Source organism: Sphaeramia orbicularis, chromosome 15 (assembly GCF_902148855.1).
Source record: "Sphaeramia orbicularis chromosome 15, fSphaOr1.1, whole genome shotgun sequence".
NCBI lineage: Eukaryota > Metazoa > Chordata > Actinopteri > Kurtiformes > Apogonidae > Sphaeramia > Sphaeramia orbicularis.
Genome location: NC_043971.1, coordinates 37,907,362 through 37,929,700, shown reverse-complemented (window position 1 = coordinate 37,929,700; position 22,339 = coordinate 37,907,362). Strand labels below are relative to the sequence as shown.

Below are 22,339 nucleotides of genomic sequence, written 5' to 3'. Positions count from 1 at the left end.
TGATTTATCACCATTTATTACAATCTTATCATCTGCATTTTTGCAGTTTTTCAGTCAAAATCATGTATTTTCCTGTATTTAATTTACTGATCATGTACATGTTCATGAAAAGCTCAGATTTAAGTTGAGGGTTATTATATGAGAAACAAAGAAAACTGAGGAAAAGTGACTTTTCCAGTAAAATCTATCATTAATTGACCATAAACCCAGTGTGTCCATCCACTCTCATTGGTCCAACTCCATGGGTTTTACTGGTGAATGACTGTTGTAGAAGATGACGCTGTTTCCACGGTAACTAGGGAGCCTCTGAACGTCCAAATGGGTCATATCTGATGACCACGAAAGATGACAAAACAATTATTTACATGTATTGATGGGATTAGTGGATCAACAGGTATTAAACAGTTTAGACCAGTAGATGGTTGTGGTTTTCTTTATGGGTTAACATTAAGATTAAAAACATTCAGTTTGGGCCAAAAATATTAGAACATCTATTGGATCTGAAAATACTGACTTTTTTTTTTTTTATTTTACATTCAAAATTGTATTTTGTTTCATAATGTTAGTGAAACTTAGAGATGGTCATTCAGAGCTCAACAGATATCAGATGAAGTGAGTCCTACTGTTCTGATTCACTTTTAACTTTAATATTTACATAATGGACAGGATGGGACTTCTGCATTCAACTACATCACACAGCTGTGTCCTCCGTACCACCATCAGTTTAACCATAATCACAATGAGTACATGATTTTGGCTTCTTCTTAAGGAAAATTACCTTAATAATCTCCTTGTGATGGCTCTGTTTTAGGGTTTATGGAGCATAATGAGGACTTTGTAAAGATTTGTTTTATGGGCCAATATCTGTAAATTTACGGATATTGGCAAAAACAAACAAACAAACAAACAAAAAAAAGTTCAAAAAATCATGGGAAAGAATGCTTCTAGGGCCCAAAAAAGAGTTCGTTTGAGGTGCTCTTTGGAAAAAGGGATTCATAAAGTAGATGACAAACAGGAAGAAAACTCCAAGGCACTCTCTTGAAGCATTAAAATGGCGTTATTCTCATGGTATGGTCATATAGAGGGTATGCATGTGACGTCACCACGGTTCCGCCCACTGAGTGGCAGAAAGAGGGAGATGAGTGGCAGCGTTAGCTTCAATACTGTCTAAATTGAAGAACAATATTTAATAAAAAATGGGGAAGAGCTGTTGTGCGATTGATTTTATGAACAGGTTTGAAAAGCAGTCGGAGCTATCGTTTTACAGACACCGAAAGACAAAGAAAACAGAAGTAGATGGATCTACAAATCCAGGAAACCAAACCTAGATTTGTGGATTCTGTTTCATGTCAGGTAACATTAATTTATGCTGTATTTTTGGGTCAAATCATACCTTAAATTACATATTATTTTGGCTAACGTTACTTCTTAGTAAAGCTCTTGGTTTCATGATCAGATCTTTCATGGTTTTTGTCTTCATTTTGTGATTCTGAACCTTGTGCTCCTACATGATTAGTAAACTAACTTAAACTGAGGCTAACCTAGTTTTTCAAATACGGGGGAACTGGGGAATAAAGCTACGACGGAGTATTAGGGCCACATGAGAAAATAAAAACACTTGTCACTACGAGTATAAAGTCATAAAATATCGATATAAAACCCATAATTTTATGAGAATAAAGTCGAGTACAAAAAGAATCACAATGTTATGAGATTAAAGTCGTAGTTATAAAAAAACTCATAATTTAAGAAAAATGTCATTCGTTTATGAGATTAAAGTCGTCATATTCCGACAATAAAGCCATAATATTACAAGAATAATTTCACAATTTAAAAACAGGTGGAAAAATATCATAATTTACCAGAATAAAGTCGTACCCTGCTCGTACAAAGCAGTAGAATAAGTGTCGTAAAAAGTACTTGATCTGAATTAGATGTAAATCCCCTCCGTACCAGTAGATCATGCATATATTCACTGGGGTCAGTACACGGTCTACTGTAAATGCACTGTGGATCAGCTGGTTCTCTGCCTAGTTTTGGACCCTGGTTGTCAGTAATGATGAAACCATGTATATTTGTTTCAGGTAAAAATAGAAAAAAAAAAAAAAAAATTAAGTGTTTATTCCATGGCATGGTCATGTATACACCTATACCTATACTACATCTATACATGACCATACCATGAGAATAAAGGCATTTTAATGCTTCAAGAGAGAGCATTGAAATTTTCTTCCTGTTTATCAAACAAAAAAAAAAACAGTTTTTGTTTTAAAAAAAAATCTATTCTTACACACTATCTGGCATCTAGACAGTTACTTTCTCCAAACATTCGGCTGAAATACTTGGCCAGTGTTTCTCATAAAACTTGCCAAAGGTGTTGCATATTTCTTTCTGACCTTGCAATCTAGTTCATTTCAATAGGATTTGGGTCAGGTGACTGGGAAGGCCATCCCATCATAGATAACACACCAGCTGACTGTTTATTTTTTCTCTAAATAATTGTAGGATGCTCGAGCTTGGACGTAGAGTGCTTGGCTGAAAAATGAAAAAAAAAAAAAAAACAACAACTCCCGCCTGGATTTACCAAAGCAAATATTATTTTTTGACCCTTTATTCTCTCTCATCATTTAGATATATTTAATATTATCAACCATCTGCTACAACTGGAGCCGAATTCTGCCAAAAAGCACCCTAATTGTAAATCACTGACAAAAATCCAAGCGTTTTTGCATGAGGCCGTATGATCACAAAAATACATAAAGGGAAAAATAATCACACAAAACCAGTTATGATGCATTAACTGTATAATAGATTTGATTATGTAAATATACCAATGGATTGAAAAGTTGGGAATGAAAAGACACTGATGCTATAAGCACAAAAAAATGAATACTGCACAGACTTGCTGTATAAAATCAAGTCTTTCAGGTAAAAAAAAAAAAAAAGAAAATATTTAGTGCATTTGTAAATCTTTCAAAATTGTAACTGCAACTTGCATAATTAATAAATACATACCATATAGTGTAAGGATTTATGTTACATGAAACACATTACATTTACTGCAGGTCAAGGGGAACGATGCATACTGGAGTTTCACTGTGAAATGAATGGACAGGCAGTTGGATGTGATCAGTAGTGTGTGTGTGTGTGTGTGTGTGTGTGTGTGTGTGTGTGTGTGTGCAGAGGTTGCGCTAGTCATTTTGACGGACAGGGTCGTAAAAATGCCGTCATAACATATTATTATCCATCATTTCAAATTTTTATTTTTTAATGATAATGAGATATATTTAGTAGGCCTGTAATGTACACACCTGTACACACCTGTTCGGTTCGGTACACATCTGTACCGAAACGGCACAGTATGTTGAGAAAAAGAAAAAGAAACGAAAGATGTTGTTTGATGCGGAACTTTTAATCCGCGCAAGTTCCACATGGACATATTGAAGGACGCACACATTGACCCGAAAACCTGGAAGGAAGAGACTGAAGACCCTCTGCCATCAGTACAGTCCAGTTTGGGATCAGTTCAGGTTCAGGTGAAAGAGAACAACGGGAACAGAGACGTTAATAAGATGGACGTTGTTTGGCCCCTAGGAACTACGGTAGTTCTAAAACACTGACACGAGCTCTCTCTCTCTCTCACACACACACACACACGCTGTATAACAGAGGAATAGAACCCGGAGTTGGACGTTGAAAGAATATAAAGTTTCACTTTCGTTTCACGCCAGTGTTAGTTACATTAGTTATGCACCTCCCCCCCGGCTCTGACCCAAAAAAAAAAATCCCCCCGACAAATTGCACCCTGCACAAGTACACAAAGTGGCCTAAACAGTTTGTTCTCTGTCCTAAAATAAATAATTTGGTTAATTTTTGGTTGTCAAAGTTGCTCTTCAGTTTGTTTAAACAGAATACCAGTTTGTCCTCTTGTTAATGTTGCACTTCATATGGAATTTTTTTTGGCATTTTTATGCAGAATGTGAACTGACAGAACTGTGATTTGATTTTTGTTGTTTGTTCAAAACTACCTGTCAAAGAAAAGTGCAATACTAATGTTTAAAATACATTTAGTAATATTAATATTTCATTTTATTTTCTATTTGATTTATTGCAGCAGAATTATATTCCTGTTTTTCTATCTTCTATTGTGTCCAAAAATTGGGGGAATTTTTTTCAAAAATTCATAAACGTATTATAGACATTTTGAGGGATTTTCTTTCTTCCCATACCGAACCGAAAAAAAAAAAAAACGAACCATGGCTTTAAAAACCAAAAACGTACTGAACTGAAAATTTTGTGTACCGTTACAGGCCTAATATTTTTTAGTAGTATTTAATGTTCAAAAACATCTCAATGATGCAGCAATTGTAGTTGCCGCTAGCTGATAAACCAACGTGATATTACAACTCGCATAATTATATACGCCACTTTTAATTGATGTGTTATCTGTAGACATTATAAGCTTTCCTTGTGTTTGTTCGCGCAGTGTCAAATATCATGCATTGAAGGTTCGGGTTTGGGTTATGTGAACCAGAGATCTGGGCACAAATTGACGTGCCATCAAATAACACATGAAAGGTAGAAAATGCGTACATATAACACACCAAATGCCATAAGAACTAGCGTAAAACTTGCTTGTCCGTCATCCTTCACTGCGATTATCAGTGCCATCACATTCATTCATTCATTACACTGGGGAACAATTTGAAAAAAAAAAATTCTGTTGAGTTAGATTTTTATGCTGATTAAAACTAAAATTGGCATGCTGATTCCAAAATTGCAGTCAGTTTTTTTCTAAAACATCAAGTTTTTTCTCCACAGCTTACCCTCCAGATAAGCAAAATTCCACTGATTAGCTGTAGTAAGACTTGCCAGCTGATTACGACTGGACTCATCTACAGCTACGTGGCAACTTGTTTGTGCAGTCACAATTGAGACAGTGCAGTGAGAGGTGTGTGCAGCTCCCAATAGGTCAGTACTATCAATATCTGCAAACAGAAAGCTAGCATAGTAGGAATTAAGAGGATTTGTGCTGGCTTTTCTCTTAACCTTGTAACCGTGGGCATACCATTGTAAGTTCTATTTCGTTTTATGCTGTTTTTTTAGTTTTCAAAGCTTGTAACTATTCCATCTTAGTGTTTTATTTACATAGGTATATATTTCCTTTGTTCCAGATCATGTCAGCTCCTGCTACTTCTTGTCATAAATGCCTAAACAACGCTTACTCCTTTTGCTACATTTGTGATAGTTTCACCATTCCAAGTCAGAGGGCAAACATCAGAGCATTTGTCAAACAAGCATATTTTGCATATTTTAAAGTAAAACTCAGCCGGTGTGTTTGATGGTCCACAAATTCGGCAGCTCATCAAAGACGAACAGTTCACCGGGACTATGTCAGACCTTGAGAAGAATGCTTGGTTATCATTCAGATGTCGTCAAGAACTTTCTTGGAAATACACATGCAAGTAATTACATAGAAATTGTTCAGAAACTATTGGAGAGCTACAAAATGCTTGGTTGCAACACGAGTATTAAACTACATTTTCTGCATTGCTATCTTGCCAGCTTTCCAGAAAATCTTGATGCGGTTAGCGACGAGCAAGGTGAACGATTTCACCAAGATTTGAAGGTTATGGAAGAACGTTATCAGGGTAGATGGGATGTAGATATGATGGCTGACTATTGTTGGAGCATCAAACGCGATAGTCCTTAAGTTGAACACTCCAGAAAGAGCTATAAACGTAAATTTTTACCTTAACTACTTGCACACAATTATAATTACAGTAGCTATATCCTTTGTAAAAACATAATAGTGTTAAATAAACATTGCAGTCATGCCTGTTTCTTTCATATGTCATTGTATGTCAATATTTGAAAAGTTTTTATAAAACAAGCACATAACTGTTAAGTACAGTATTTTTCATATTTTTTAAGAAAACGGGGATCCTATAGTTCAAAAACTTGACGTGATAGAGAAAAACTGAGAACAGTTTTGGATTCCGCACCCAAAAATTAGTTAAAAACAGCTGTCAGACCTAACTCAACAAAAATTGTGTTCCCCAGTCTTATCTGAACCCGCTTTATCCTCACTAGGGTCAAGGGGGTCGCTTGGAGCCTATCCCAGCTACTTACAGGTGAAGGTGGGGTACACCCTGGACATTTCGCCAGTTCATCGCAGGGCTGAACATATAGAGACAAACAATCACTCTCACATTCACACCTATGGGTAATTTAGATTAACCAATTAACCTATCAGTGCATGTGTTTGGATGGTGGGAGGAAGCCGGAGTACCCGGAGAGAACCCACGCAGACACTTGGAGAACATGCAAACTCCACACAGAAAGGTCCTACCCCCCGTCGACTGGTGTTGGAATCGAACCCAGGACCTTCTTGCTGTGAGGCACGAGTGCTAACCACTGCACCATCGTGTCGCCCCACATTTACTGGGCTTTTTAAAATAACTAAGGACAGCGATACCTGGCAAAACACTGCAGCCTGACCCTTTGATAGGCATCTTCGGTGTAGTTAGTGATGATCTAAACATGTCCCATCTCCACAAAAATGCGATTACCTTCGCATACTGAACTGGAAGGGGAAGAACCCTCCTGCTCATGTTCATTGGATTAGAGAGGTGATGTTGGGATTGGACCTGGAAAAAATTAGGTATACAGTCTGCAGGTTGGAGGATAAATATGATAGAACCTGGTCACAGTTTATAATTCATATCAAGAACCTGCCTTTTTCCTGATTCCTTGTTTGTATTTAATGCATTTTTCTTTCTTCCTCACTCTTCTACTGCCATCCTACTCTTCTCAGTGCCCACAGTCTGACTGCTTGGACTTTTTTTTTTTCCTTATGCAAGAGGTCCAGAATGTTGGTGATATGACCGAAATGATCAACATAAATTGGTTTGAGTCTTCTTTTTTGTTTTTTTTTTTTGTGTTCTGTTTGTCTGTGCGTTTATATGGATGTATTTGTGGGGATGCCACCTGGATTGGGGGGGGGGGGGGGGGGGGGGGCACAAATTTAACCTTCCTCTTGTGTTAGGGTAAGCACCGACCCTTTTTAGGTTTTAAATGCATAAATGAACCACATAAAATGTATTTATTGCATCAAGGCTTTTTGACTTTGTCAGGAACCTCTATTTCAACAAAAATAATACAAAACATTTTTTTTCCACTAAATTATGAAATGCTGTGGTAAAAATTATGACCTTTGTGTTGTTAGGGTCAGTTTCGACCCAGTTATAAAAAGAAGATTTTAAAGCAATAATTAGTGCCAAAACTGAAATCATAAGCGCACTGTCAGCCAACACACTCACAGCCGGCTTCTCTCCCAATCGTGAGCTTTTGGGATATCTCATTTTGCCTTGTTATCCAGTATACCTGCACAAAAACAAAACAAGCAAAGAAGATGTCCAGTATAGAGTTGGTGACTTGCAGAGTGCACATGGAGCGGTATAATGACAAAAAAAAGGTCCAGAGGCTCCCACCAAAAATATTAAAACCAATATTTTCATGAATAACAAAGTAACCAAGAGATGGGAAACAAATTGGATGATAGATAATTGTTTTTAGTGTATTTTACAGCTGATTTAAGACATGGGTCAAATCTGACCCATTAACATAAGAGATGGTAACAATAAGCTAGCACAAGAGGAAGATTAAGAATTGCATAAAATATACCTTAAAGATGTAATTGTAATGGAAAAATGATAAATAAAGTTGTAAAAAAAAAAAAAAAACTAAGGAGACTCGGCTGTCTTCACATTTTGCGCTAGCAAAGTAGCATCTAATTTTGGCTAAAGTCAGCTAAACAACGATTACCCTCAGCATTTTAATCTGTGAAAATGACGGACGGCCTTCAGAATTTTCCGTGATTTAAAAAAAAAAAATCTGTCAATCACGGAGTATTTTCGGTTAACGCGACCTCTGTGTGTGTGTGTGTGTGTGTGTGTGTGTGTGATGATGGGGTCACATCACAGCCCAGAATAAACATCAGGTTTGGATGGTCTCTTGCATAATATTCCCCCTCAGAGGGTCCTAATGTACTGGTAAAGCATTTCACTGGTAGTGCATATACAGATGTGTTTAAGGCCCAAAGCTACAGATTCTGGACCCTTTTCTACTACAGAGGACCTGAGCACGTATCAAAAAAAAAAAAAAAAAAAAAAAAAAAGTCAAACTTCAAACGGTGCAGGGAAACACTACTTCATATCCAATGATTTTAGTAAGACGCAACCGTAACATCGTAACAAACAGCGGTCTTTGAATTCACAGGAGCCTTTATCCCAGTGTGAACCTTTCACTTCCGTGTTTTTGCATTGATCCACTCAGGTTTGTGTTGCTCTCTCCTGGGTAGGACTCCTGAGCCCGAGTGGGTTTGTAAGTCAGCTCAGTTCATTTCAGCTCAATACCTTTCAGCGGAGCTCCAAGCCGTTAAGTTTGGTTTATAGTTGTGTACCGAGCGTTTTTCTTTAGTCGATGCTGCCGGCAGGGTGACAGGAGGCGAGTGGAGCCCTTGAGACACAAACGGCTGCGTGGAAGTGGAAAAAGTAGGGTAGGAAATTTATCATCTGTGAACGTGGGTCACAGTGAGTTTTGTGTTTTTGACTCTGAAGGACCGACGTCAACGTAAATCCATGCGATCCGTCAGTTTTTACCTGTCGGGGAGTCAGTGGTAACACCTCCACCTACTGCCTTTGTCCTTCCACTCCATTTTAGGGTTACAGATACCCACATACCCACTCCCCCTGTGGGATTGTGGGTATGTGTTGTCACCCTGCAGGCGGCGTCCAGGTCAAACACAGGTGCCTTGGTGATGCACGGTGTGTTTGCGATGCTTCAGACCCAGGCCTCTGTCTTTGAAGTCCACCACTCGCTGCTGTGACGTGTCCACCAGAGCACTGGCTATAGCGATACCTGCAGGGTCAGAGAGGAAACCCAGTTAGAGTCAGCAGAAGAAGAACAAGTCCATGAGCTCAGGGTTTAGGACACAGGTATCAAACATGCGGCCCGGGGACCAAATCCGGCCCGCCAAAGTTTCCAATCTGGCTCGCAGGATAAATTTGCAAAGTGCAAGTTAGGGCATCAAACTCAAAAATAATATCATAATAACCTATAAACCAGGCATGCCCAAAGTCCGGCCCGGGGGCCAATCACGGCCCGTGGTCAGATTTTATACGGCCCACAGCTTCGGTTTTAGAATGTATTATTTATGGCCCGCTTGGACTGTTGAACCGAGTACATGAATCATAAAAGCTTCAAAATGCAGTTTCTCCTTTCACCTCATGGTGGCAGCACCACTCTAACTCTATCTGGCTCTGTGACCTTGCCGTGAACGCTAATTTCGCTAATTTCTAACCATGGCGCCTGTAAATAAAAAAACGAAAGCTGACAGTGAGGGCTGCTGCTTCCAGGAGAGATGGGAATTACATTTTTTTCACTGAAAATTGAGGCGATTGTGTTTGCCTAATTTGTCAAGAGACTGTTGCCTTGTTTAAGGAATTCAATGTAAAGAGACACCAGCAGACAAAACATGCTAACACATACGACAAGCTAGCAGGGAGTGAGTGCTCTGAAAAAGTGAAGCAAATTCAAGCTGCTTTAAACTCACAACAGTGACTTTTCATGTGAACCTGGGAGTTCAATGAATTCGCCACCAAGGCAAGCTACCAAGTTGCCAGGTTAGTTGCCTATTACTGCTGGTGTTATGTACTTGTAGATGTGACACAAAATATTACTTTCTGAATGATTTTGTGAAAGACAAGAGTAAGAGTCATATGTTTTCATCTTAAATGTTAACAGACTTTGCATTACTGAGTAATATATGAGTAATGATTATTCATATAAGTCATGTTTACAGTGAATGTGGGGTTAAGATTTTTTTCAACTTCTTGGACGTTTCAGATACTCCACACAGTTTGTTCTATGTTATCTGACTCCAGATGTGAAAGGAAGGAAGAAATGTTTCTTTTGTTTTTTTTTTATTTGTTCACACCTGAGTGGCTTAGATTTGGTTACACTGCCATTTAAAAAAATGATATTGTGACAATGAAAATAAAATTGTTGTAGAACAGTGCTTCTATATGTAATTTTTACTGTTTAAGAAACGTCCGAAGGGACCACTGGCCCCTGGCAAAGTCCACATTATCAGATCTGGCCCGCTTTAAAAAAAAGTTTGGACACCCCTGCTAAAAATAATGACAACACCAATTTTTTCTCTTTGATTTAGTGCAAAAAACATTAAATTATGAAAATATTTACATTAACAAACTATCCTTTAATAATGAAATGTGAATAACCTGAACAAATATGAACAGCCTGAAATGTCTATAGAAAATTAAGTGCAATTTTAACAATATTCTGCCTATTACTAAATGTTTTGTGTCTTTGTAGATCTGATCTGTAATGCACATGGGTATAAATATAAATGATAAGTCGAGGCATAATATTGATAAAATTGTACTTATATTTCTTAACAAATTTAATTTTTTTTCATTTTATTCACATCCTTTTCGTTTGGATAGTTTGTAAATGTAAATATTGGCATAATTGAATGTTATTTTTTGCACTAAAACAATTTGGACTTGTCATTATTTATTGGCTATCATGCTATTATTTCACTGGTTTTGCCCGCTTCAGATAAAATTGGGCTGAATGTGGCCCCTGGAAGAAAATGAGTTTGACACCCCTAGTTCAGGAGCTCTTGACCTCTGTGTGAAGTTACTAATGGAGTCCAGAGAACAGCCGTCTTTAAAAGCACAATCAGACTTTTTATACTTCATCTAATTTGACCTAAATAAGACAGAATGTGTTAATAAAAAAAAAGGAGTTTTAACGCCTATTTATTAGTGACTGTGTACAATTTTAAAATAATTGTTGCTATTTGATACATCATCGAGTTAACTTTGGCTAATTTACATCTGCTGTCCCCACAATTAAAAAGAAAAATCCAAACAAACACATACAGACAACCCCCCCCCCCCCCAACACACACAAGCACATTTTGTCAGCACCATAAGAAAAGACAGAAAAACTAAATAAAGTTTTCAGTGTAGATTTGAAACTATTTATGGAACTGCAGCTCCTTATGTCATCTGTTCTTCTTTGTAGTTCTTCTCGGTTCACCCTTATGTCATCTGTTACTGCATCTGTAAAGTGGCTGTAAAAGAAAAGGCAGACTGTCTAAAGGCTGTGTAGCAAAAAAGGTAGATTAGAGTTATAAGTAGAAGCTATTCTGGTGGATCTTACAGAACTAGCAGGATGATAGCAGACAGAATCCAGCAGGGATGTCCTTAATGCCTGAATTTATATACAAATATAAAAATATATTTATGCAAAATATATATACAAAAGTTATTTTCTTTCAAACAGATGCTAAACCGAGTGGAGATTGTTAATTTGACTATAGCACATGAAATAGGTAGAAATTTGGGTATGATGCAAATTCGCAACAACAGGCATACATGGTCAATAGTAATGAGAAAGTAATAAAACACATTTTCTCATCTCAGGAGATGGAAAAATGGTTCGATTGATGCCACAAAATTCTTTTCAGTGACCTGACTAGGTACATATCTTATACGTCCGAATCGGCATTTGAGAACTACATAGCCTATCTCAGCTGACTCCGTAATGGAAACGGTTTGAAGGAAATTTGCGACAGTTGACGCTAAGGGGTTAAAGATGTTGGAAGACAAGCTCTTCCAGCGCTGAACAGTCTGAGTGGGTGACAGACTCCATCCTCAGTCTGTGTCTTCAGAGAGGATTCACATATTTTCTCTAAATGTCAGAGCGTGCTGATTGAAAGCAGGTACAAGGACCCTAAGCTTTTAGCGCCCCGACCGACAAATCAATGACTTCACTTTGTCCTCAGTGACACTGTAGGTGTTTGTAAAGACAAACAAATGATGCATATTAATCTGTGATACCTCAGAGAACGTCTGTGTGATCAGCCTAATATTCTAAGCAGCACTGCTGTTAAACATGATGGACTGTGGTAAAACACAGACGTGCATGCGGCCGCAGTGACATCACCCATCACTTTTTTGACAAAACTCCTCCAACATTACATTTCAGTGTGTCTGGATCATTCAGCACACTGTTACCATTAGTAATGCCATATCCCAGAGCTGTTTAGCGCATGTAAACTCCTCATTTAAATAAGGCGGTCTCCAAGACTTTGCACCTGTTGACATTTGCGCAAGCAGTCTTAGTGAATCACCCACAAACCGCAGTTCAACCCCACACACAAACGAATACACGCAAATTGGGATTTTAGTAGATCCAGCCCTAGGTCTTTAAAAACTTTAATACTTGCTGTGGCTTCAGGTTTATGCCATGACTTGTGGTTATTTTGTCTAAACAACACAATCACAAACTGGATGAAATCAGTTCAGGGGTGAAATTTAAATCCCAGTGGGGGTGATGAACATCAGAGCCAAAGCCTGCTCTGTAAGACCGAATAAGTTGAGTTTACTTAATAAATTTGAGTAAACCGGTTACCTTAAAAAATTTAAGTAATGAGTAATGACAACTTGAGTGTATTAGACTTAAATGCTTGATTTAAATGGAATTACTATTTGAAGTACAACACACTAAATGCCAAGTTAATTTAACTTAAAATTTGTTGCAGTTGCTTTGTATAAACATTAACTTAATATCATCAGTTCGTTGTACACAGTTCCAAGCTGGTTTAGCCCTTTCATGCACAGTGGTCACTACAGTGGACAGCTGTTCTACAGCTGTTCTCTCGTATATTCATGGATTTTGTGGTTCTTTTCATTTTTTTTTCAACACATATCTTTATTAAAGTTTTAAGACACTATATATCTTTTCTGACATGAATTGGTAACATTATGTAGATCTCTCCTGCGCATAAACCCCCAGAATCACAAGCCCTCCCCGTAGTTTTCACACAATTTATCAGTAAATACATGTTTCTGTGCGTCAAAAATTAAATGTGTGGTTTCCAGCTGAGTGGTCATTTTTGTAACTTCATGAAAAATAGGTTCATAAGACTTTTTTTTTCATTATTTTTTTTTAATGTATTTTTAAAATATTTTTTTATTTCTTTTTTTTTTTTTTTTCAATTTATTTTTCAGAAGAAAATTTTCAATCACATTGTTTTTTTCATGCCTAAAGAGAAATAAAAACACTCAGGAAAATTTTTTTGATGAAGGTTCTCATAATTCGTGCATGAAAGGGTTAAATTAAAATCTTCTGCATTATAAATTGCTTTGCTTAATTTTTAAACCTAATATACTGTAATGTGGATGGAAGTTAGGCAAGAAGTTAATTCAAAATAATTTACCACCACAGGAAATGCTTTGATTTTGGAAAGGTATAAAGATTTACATTAAACTAGCATGACGTTGGTTGAACAGTAAAGCCATTGTTCAGTCTATGGCTCTGACTCATGGTGCATCTCTACAAAAATACAAAAACAAACACAAAAAGGCCAATAAACACTGACATACACACATTCAGTCCAAATTAACACTAACACCACAACCCCGCTGAACCCCTGCACAGAAAAATAACACATTTTTAACAACATGCCCAATACCTACAATGCAATGTGGAGATAAAAAGGTGTGGTCATGACTAAAACTTAGTGATTTAAATCCATTCAACTTGAACTTTTTTGTACTTTCGACTATGTCTGCAAATTAGTAGAACATATTTAATATTTTACAGTAATGTGATAAAACTTAAATCATTTAAGTACATTGTAATTAAAGCATTTTAGTAAATACAAAGTCCAGGCTTACAGTGTGGGCTGTTGTGGAACAGGTGAACATTCACCACATCACTACATCCAACACCTCGCCCACATCTCCTTAGCTACATTTGACCTGAGTGGGAGACATGGGGCTGTAGCTGAGGTCAGTGAAGCGCATCCCTCCCCCCCATTCCTCCACCTCCCACCTCCTCGCCGGCAGGATGTCACACCTCTCTAAACTGCGTCTGCATGAGAGGCCTGACTCGGTGAGATGCGGATACAGTGAGGCATCAGATGCCTCCCAGCATTGTGATACTTTGGCAGTTGCTGCTGCTGTTAATGTGGATTTAGAGTCATGGCAGCCCTCTGTGAGAGCAGCTAGTCCTGCCTCTCCCTCCTGACAACCGTGGGCCTGACAATGCATGGTCATTACGGCGGGAGCTCAATCTGCTGGTATGCAGGAGCCAAATAAACAAAACCGACACACAGTGGAGGGAATGTGCTGCACTCTTGATATGATTTGGATGCAGGATGTTTGCAGCATTTCATACTCAAGTGATTCTTGGGATTTTTTTAGTAGGTGGGAAGAGGAAAGCCGATTACCCAGTTGCTCTGTGTGTATTTGTGTGTGTGTGTGTGTGTGTTGCCGGTTTGTGTGTGGAACTGGGGCTCTGTTTGTATGTACCTATGCACATACATGTTCAGGTGCATAGAGTACCACAGAAAACATGAAAGACATCCTGTACATCATCCATCAGACCCATCCTGATCCACAGAGCAGGGAGGTGACAACTGCAGCACCTGCTCATATGGATTATGGTTCATTACAACTATTTGTTTCACTTCACCATCGTTTATTCTAGGTGTGTTTGTTTTGACAGCAACACACAACGCCCCAGATTTGGTTCTTTTGTTGCTGTTTTTGTGGTTTAACCCAAATGCGGTTAGTGTATTTGTGTTTGCAGCTGTTTATAACAACACTGGTATACACCTCCACACAAGTTTATACCGATGTAACTTCAGCTCCAGACTCTGGGATTGTTCTACATTGGATATGAACATTAGCATTTTGCTATAAGTTTACAGTTTCCAAGTCAACTGTTAAAAATAGGACCAATGTCCCTGTATCTCACTGTCATGTTCTATCAGCTGGGGCACCGTAAAGGGAGTAAACATGATAAATTCATGGGGCCCAGCATTTCCGGGGGGCCCAGTGGATATATAGCTTAGTTAAGGTGTTAAAATTTCATGTAACCTCTGCAGTAAAAGAGAGGCACAGAAGCCGGGAGTTGGACGTTCAAAGTTTAGTTTTACTTTTGTTGCAGTTGTTACGGCACTAATGAAATTGAAAGGCACCTTTATACCTCAGGACCCCCCGCCCCGTTCCAATGACAGATTAATGTCTTTCCTGAAGGGCCCACAACGTTTACCTTCCATGGGGTCCACAATTGGTAGTGGCGCCCCAGTCTATCAGGAATCAATAACAACTTGAATTTGTGAGGTTGTCAGGTCCTGTTGCTACATTAGAGTCCTGTGGTCTTCATGCATTAGGTCAGTGTTTCTCAAAAAGTGGGGCGGGCCCCCCCAGGGGGGCGCAAAGGCTTGCCAGGGGGGGCATGGGATCATTTCTAGGTGTTTATTTTTTCTTCAGGTTCGAACATGTATCAGGTGGAACTAATGTTTTAGCGTTGGAGCACCCTGGACTCATTTTAGGGACGTACAACAAACAAATCTACTGCCATGGTGATCTGTCACTAGACTAGACCAAGAGTTTAGGTTTGGACAATGGACAAGGATTGGACTGGAACAGAAAAATGTGCAATGTTTCTGTTTTTGCACAGTTTGTACAGTTTGCACTTTGATGTTCTCAGATGTGCAACATAAACAGGCTCATTGCAGCCACTGATATTGTTAAAATGTTCATCTTTGTTACCAAAATGTGTTTGTTGTTCTAAAAAAAAAGTACCTTATTGTCATAGTTGTAAGATAATTACACATTTCCTATTTTTATTTTGAAAAATAATGTCTCAGGGAACAGTCTTGTTGAGTTCATTTGTATTGTTCAATCAAAAATCTACATTATTTTTAATTTGCACGACAAATTATTCAAAGAAAAGCAAAAAGTATTCTTACGATATTGATGTTTCTTTCAATAAAAGTAATAATTGCACCACAGGTACAGTGTCGTTGGGGTTGAGGGGGGCTTGGAGATTTTTCGTGCTCCAAAGGGGGGCCTGATAGAAAAAGACTGAAAACCACTGCATTAGATCAATCTCCCAATAGAAGTGGGCAGTACTTTCACAATTAAATCAAAGTCCATATATGACTTCCTATCAGTGCTCAATAGCAACTACATTGATATCTGTAACCATTTCCATGTTATAATCCATCAAAATATGGACGATTATAAGTAAAGGCAAATTTAAATATTTCAAAAAATTCACCAAAAATTCAAAAATCAAAGCTCAAAACTGTTAACAAACTTCATAGACATTGTCCCAAGGAAGCTACTTAAAATTTGAAATGAATCTGACTAGTGGTTTTGTCAAAGACGAATACAGCACTGACACAACAGCTCATGGCCTGTCAGCTGGTGAGATAAAAACCTGATATGTGTATGTGTACTAATTTACACATTTACATGTTGCACACTAGAAGCCAGATCTACACAAATCTACACATGTATAATATAACTTAATTTCACCACGAAACCTAAATCTACGGGTTAATTACTGACCTTTTCAGACTTTTTCATGATGATCATGAATAACATTTAAGAGCTATTTCACCCTCTTTCATGGCTGGACTTAGTGATGTTCCTGATGTGAATACAGAACAATCAGGGGATTTTCCATGGAACTCTAATGAATTACTAAACTTCAACTGAACACTGAATGTAACCCCAGACCTGTCAATATGAATGAGAGCAATTTCTCTAATAGCAACTCTGTGTGGCAAAATGTTTAACCCATAAAGACCCAAACAGTCATCGGCGACCAAAAGCATCTACTGATATACATGTTTATGTTGTTCCACTAATCCTATCAATACATATAAATAACTGGCATAAAATAGTTTGTCATCTTTTCATGGTCATCAGATATGACCCATTTGGACGTTCAGAGGTTCCGTAGTTACTGTGGAAACACCGTCATCTTCTACAACATTGATTCACCAGTAAAACCCATGGAGTTGGATCAATGACAGTGGATAAAGACACTTAGTTTATGTTCAGTTAATGATATATCTTTGCTGAAAAAGTCACTTTTTCTTCAGTTTTCTCTGCTTTTGATATAACCCTGAAATTTAATCTGATTGTCTATATGATTAGTGAATTAAATATTGTATAATATCTGATTTTCACTGAGAGAAAAACAAAATACAGAGGATAATATTAGAATAAATTGTGATAAATCACTCACGAAAGGTTAAAATACAGAGAAAAATACATTTGAGAACTGCCACAAAAGTAGCAACTGAGTCTTTATGGGTTAAGTGTAATAACCATATCGCCCTGCAATAAAATTGTATCAACTGGGATTCATCAGAAAACTAGATTCTTTTTCCAGATGTGTTTACTACAGCAGCAGAGAGGAACCACCGACTGAAGTCATCATCTAGTTAATTTCTAGAAGTGTAAAGCACTTCTATTATTATCTCAAATTATGTACAAAGCTAAAAATAATCTTTTACCAACAAATAAACAGAAATTATTCAGTATACATGAGGGGGGTTATAATTTAAGGGGGAAAATTAACTTTAAAATTCACTTAATACGCACGACTAGGAAGGGTTTTTGTGTTTCTGTCAGCGGGGTGAGACTGTGGAACAGATTCAATATAGAATTAAAGCAATGTCCAAGCATGAAAGAATTTGAAAGGAGGTACAAAGACACAATTTTCAGAGATACAGGGATGAGGGAGGTGTTGGGGATCACTGGGAGATATAAAGATGTACAAGTATGTGGTAAGTGTGTGTATATGTATGTATAGGTGTGTATGTGTGTATGTGTATATATATATATATATATGTAGGTGTATGTGTGTGGGTGTATAGATCTATGAATGAATATGTATTTACATGTTTGTGTTATTGTATTATGTGTTTACGTAAATCATATTACACACTATATTGCCAAAAGTATTGGCTCACCCATCCAAATAATCAGAATCAGGTGTTCCAATCACTTCCATGGCCACAGGTGTATAAAATCCAGCACCTAGGCATGCAGACTGCTTTTACAAACATTTGTGACAGAATGGGTCGCTCTCAGGAGCTCAATGAATTCCAACGTGGAACTGTGATAGGATGCCACCTGTGCAACAAATCCAGTCGTGAAATTTCCTCACTCCTAAATATTCCACAGTCAACTGTCTGCTGTATTATAAGAAAGTGGAAGTGTTTGGGAACGACAGCAACTCAGCCACGAAGTGGTAGGCCACGTAAACTGACGGAGTGGGGTCAGTGGATGCTGAGGCGCATAGTGCAAAGAGGTCGCCAACTTTCTGCAGAGTCAATGGCTACAGACCTCCAAACTTCATGTGGCCTTCAGATTAGCTCCAGAACAGTGCGCAGAGAGCTTCATGGAATGGGTTTCCATGGCCGAGCAGCTGCATCCAAGCCATACATCACCAAGTGCAATGCAAAGCGCTGGATGCAGTGGTGTAAAGCACGCCGCCACTGGACTCTAGAGCAGTGGAGGCGCCTTCTCTGGAGTGACCAATCGCGCTTCTCCATCTGGCAATCTGATGGACAGGTCTGGGTTTGGCGGTCACCAGGAGAACGATACTTGTCGGACCGCATTGTGCCAAGTGTAAAGTTTGGTGGAGGGGGGATTATGGTGTGGGGTTGTTTTTCAGGAGCTGGGCTTGGCCCCTTAGTTCCAGTGAAAGGAACTGGGAATGCTTCAGCATACCAAGACATTTTGGACAATTCCATGCTCCCAACTTTGTGGGAACAGTTTGGAGCTGGCCCCTTCCTCTTCCAACATGACTGTGCACCAGTGCACAAAGCAAGGTCCATAAAGACATGGATGACAGAGTCTGGTGTGGTGAACTGGACTGGCCTGCACAGAGTCCTGACCTCAACCCCATAGAACACCTTTGGGATGAATTAGAGCGAAGACTGAGAGCCAGGCCTTCTGTCCAACATCAGTGTGTGACCTCACAAATGCACTTCTGGAAGAATGGTCAAAAATTCCCATGAACACACTCCTAAACCTTGTGGACAGCCTTCCCAGAAGAGTTGAAGCTGTTATAGCTGCAAAGGGTGGACCCACGTCATATTGAACCCCATAGACTAGGAATGGGATGGCACTGAAATTCATATGCATGTCAAGGCAGGTGAGCAAATACTTTTGGCAATATAGTGTATTTGCTCATAATAATATAAAGCCAGAAACTAAATTATTTAATAGTAAGTATCAGTCATATTATGGTATATAGTATAGATATGATTAGACTAGGAAGGTTATTATTGTTATTAATTATATAAGGAGAGGGGGTGGGAGTTTATAAGTCGTACTTCTTCTCACTCCTTTTCAAATATGTATTATACGTCTTATGTTTAAGAGTTTTTTTGTTTATTTATTTTCCTCTGTTTGACATTCATATTTGAAATAAATACATCAATCAATCAATCAATTAATTAATTAATTCCAAGTGAATAAGAACTTTAATTGCAGTGCCATACAGGTACAAAGAAAATAGTGCACGGTAATATTATTTATTGTTTCAGGTCCTCTTGAAGTTGCGCATGAAAACCTGACAAAAAGTAACAATAGCCTATTTTAGGTGCAATTAAAGTGTAGACACAGTGACATTTTATCATCTGAACATGATCGTATACAATGAATAGGAAAAAAGTTTGAAAGGAAAAAAAAAACAGAAAAATGGTAAGGGTATGAAAACCTATTTTAGACGTTCTAATTTAATGTGCTGTGATCTGACAGACTGAGACTAGGTTTTATATGAACATACAAGGCTGTGCTACGAAAACAAGTACTAATGAAAGAGATGACACAGAGTGGAAAAGTCAAGAAACAGTTGAGAAACACGCTCATTATTTCTAACGTGACGTGAATATTCTCCCCTCAGAAGAGCTTTCACCTTTGACAAACTGCCGTCATAATTGTGTTGATTTTTCTGGGTGAACACGCTCATATTCATTTGCCAAATTAAATTGGTCAAAAGTAATCAAATTATGCTGCAGGTGAGTGCTGGTGTTCATTTGCTGCCATGGTGACCGGGCGCGGTAATGTGATTGTTTTGTCAGGTGAGTTGACGCATCATTAACCCCCCTTCACACACCAATCTTCCCTCCCTACTGGTAGACTAATGGGGTCATTAGCAAGAGACCAAATTCCCAAGGAAACATAGCGGTTGTGATGGTGGAAACTGGGATCGGAGCTGGAAAACATCTGTGACAGGAGGAGCGCAATCGCTAACCGGGGGCCGAACCCCACCGCCGGGCCCTGGTTTTCTCTAAACATCAAAGCCGGGCCTCAATGAAGGCACCAGGGGTGGTAGCCTGTTTAGGATCCAGCGTAATAGTAAACAGACAAGAGGCGCACAGCATCAGTTCGCATGACGCCGAGGAAAAATCAAAGTCAGTCAAGGAGCAACAGTGAAATTCTATTATTTATGCACCTGCGAGGCTTTTAAAGACCAGCAAACACGACACGCTGCTACCACCACTTTGATGTACAGATGCAGGATTCAGGTTGGATCCACGCTAACTAGGATACCTTTTATTAATACAGGGTTTGTACGCTTGTTTGGAGAAAGAAGGACCAAAAAAAAAAAGACTTGAAATTCATCTTTAAATATCTCTGCAAACTGAATCTGAACAAAGAGTGCAGCGCAGATGTGGAAGGAAGTGAACAGCCTCGGCTTTGTAGCGGTGAAAAGAAAAGGTCAGAGCAGTGATTGATATGGAGACTACACTTAAATAAAACAAGGCCATGTGCAACAGAAAGACCATTGTTCTCGTCAGGGTCTTGACCTCGCTTTGATTTATCTGCTTTTCCATGTTTCTGATCCAGTTTGCAAACCCAGTAATCGTCTTTCTTTATCTGTATATACATTTCAGATTGTTCTGTCAGTCATTTTAATTGCAGCCTTTTCTATTTTTCTAAAAGATTTGGAAAAAAAAAAAAAAAAAAAAAAAAGCCGAATAAGAAACATAAAACCTAACAACTACGGTAAAGGCAGTGACTTCATACGATGAAAACCTCATGTCCTCGTAGAAAAGCGTGACTCGTCGGAGTGTAAATACCAGCGAGTATGTGAATGACTAACGGTCAGCAGACAGACAGCTGAGGAGTGGAGGCGGCAGAACGGTCTCTGTGGGGTGGAGGAGTCTCAAAGACAAAGACCATCAAAGTATCGCAGATCCATTCCAGGTCAATGCGGCTTCGTTTCCCAGCTCTGCCCTCTGATTCTTGTCCAGAGGGAGACGCAGCGACAGAGGAGAAACACAGCAGAACGCCTTCAACAACTCCACAATGACTTTTTTTTAACCCATAAAGACCCAAACATTCACCACTGAACAAAACCATCTACTGATCTAAACTGTTTAATACCTGCTGATCCATTAATCCTATCGATTCATGTAAATAATTGGTGTTAAATGCAGTTTTTCATCTTTTCATGGTGATCAGATATAACCCTTTGGACATTCAGAGGCTCTGTAGTTACCATGGAAACACCGTCATCTTCTACAACAGGGGTGTCAAACTCATTTTGGTTCAGGGGCCATATTTAGCCCAGTTTGATCTCAAGCAGGCCAGACCAGTAAAATAATGACTTAATAATCTATAAATAATGACAAATCCAAGTTTTTCTTTTTGGTTTAGTACAAAAAAAAAACAAAAAAAAACCCACTTAGATTATGAAAATATTTATATTTTACAAAAAAAGATGTGAATAACATAAAAAAAACTGAAATTTCATTTGAAAAATTAGTGCAACTTTAACAATATTATGCCTCGACTTCTTATTTATACATGTACGTTACACACAGTGTTACATAAACATTTGGTAACAGGCAGAATATTGTTAAAATTTTGGAGTTTGGAACTAAAATTTGAACAATTTCTATACTATTACATTCCTTATTATTAACACAACTGCAGATCACAGTGGATCCATAAATGCACAAAACATTTAGTAACAGGCAGAATATTGTTCAAATTGCACATTTCAGGTTGTTCATCTTTGTTTTTATTGATGTATTTATTTGCATTTTATTGTGAAAGAATAGTTTTGTAAATGTAAATATTTTCACAGTGTAATGTTATTTTTTTCACTTAAATTTTTTCCACATAATTTTTCACAAAGAAAATTTGTAGTTGTCATTATTTATGGGTTATTGTGTTGTTATTTTTACTGTAGATCACATTGGTCTGTATGTGGAACCTGAACCAAAAGGATTTGAACAACCTTGACTGTTTAGGTTAATTTTTGCACTTTTATCCCATGGGCCAGAATGGAACCTTCGGTGGGCCGGATTTGGCCCCTGGGCCGTATGTTTGACACCTGTGTTCTACAACATTGATTCACCAGTAAAACCCATGGAGTTGGATCAATGGCAGTGGGTGTAAATACTTGGTTT

General features: G+C 38.2%; 1 protein-coding gene and 1 long non-coding RNA gene across 2 annotated transcripts in view; both read right to left on the bottom strand.

The window, feature by feature from the left end:
- Positions 1-4,710: 4,710 nt before the first annotated feature.
- On the bottom strand, positions 4,711-5,978 carry LOC115434150 (uncharacterized). Its single transcript, XR_003937482.1, has 2 exons — positions 5,769-5,978; positions 4,711-4,988 (listed from the first exon to the last, which is right to left on the bottom strand). It is a non-coding gene; the product is annotated as an uncharacterized LOC115434150 (long non-coding RNA).
- Positions 5,979-7,939: 1,961 nt separating this feature from the next.
- Positions 7,940-22,339, bottom strand: part of LOC115434149 (attractin-like protein 1) — a 765,420-nt gene continuing 751,020 nt past the window's right edge. The window contains exon 30 of the mRNA XM_030155899.1: positions 7,940-8,922. Coding sequence (XP_030011759.1) covers positions 8,801-8,922 — 122 coding nt within the window. The 3' untranslated portion in view covers positions 7,940-8,800. The remainder of the gene's footprint in view (positions 8,923-22,339) is intronic.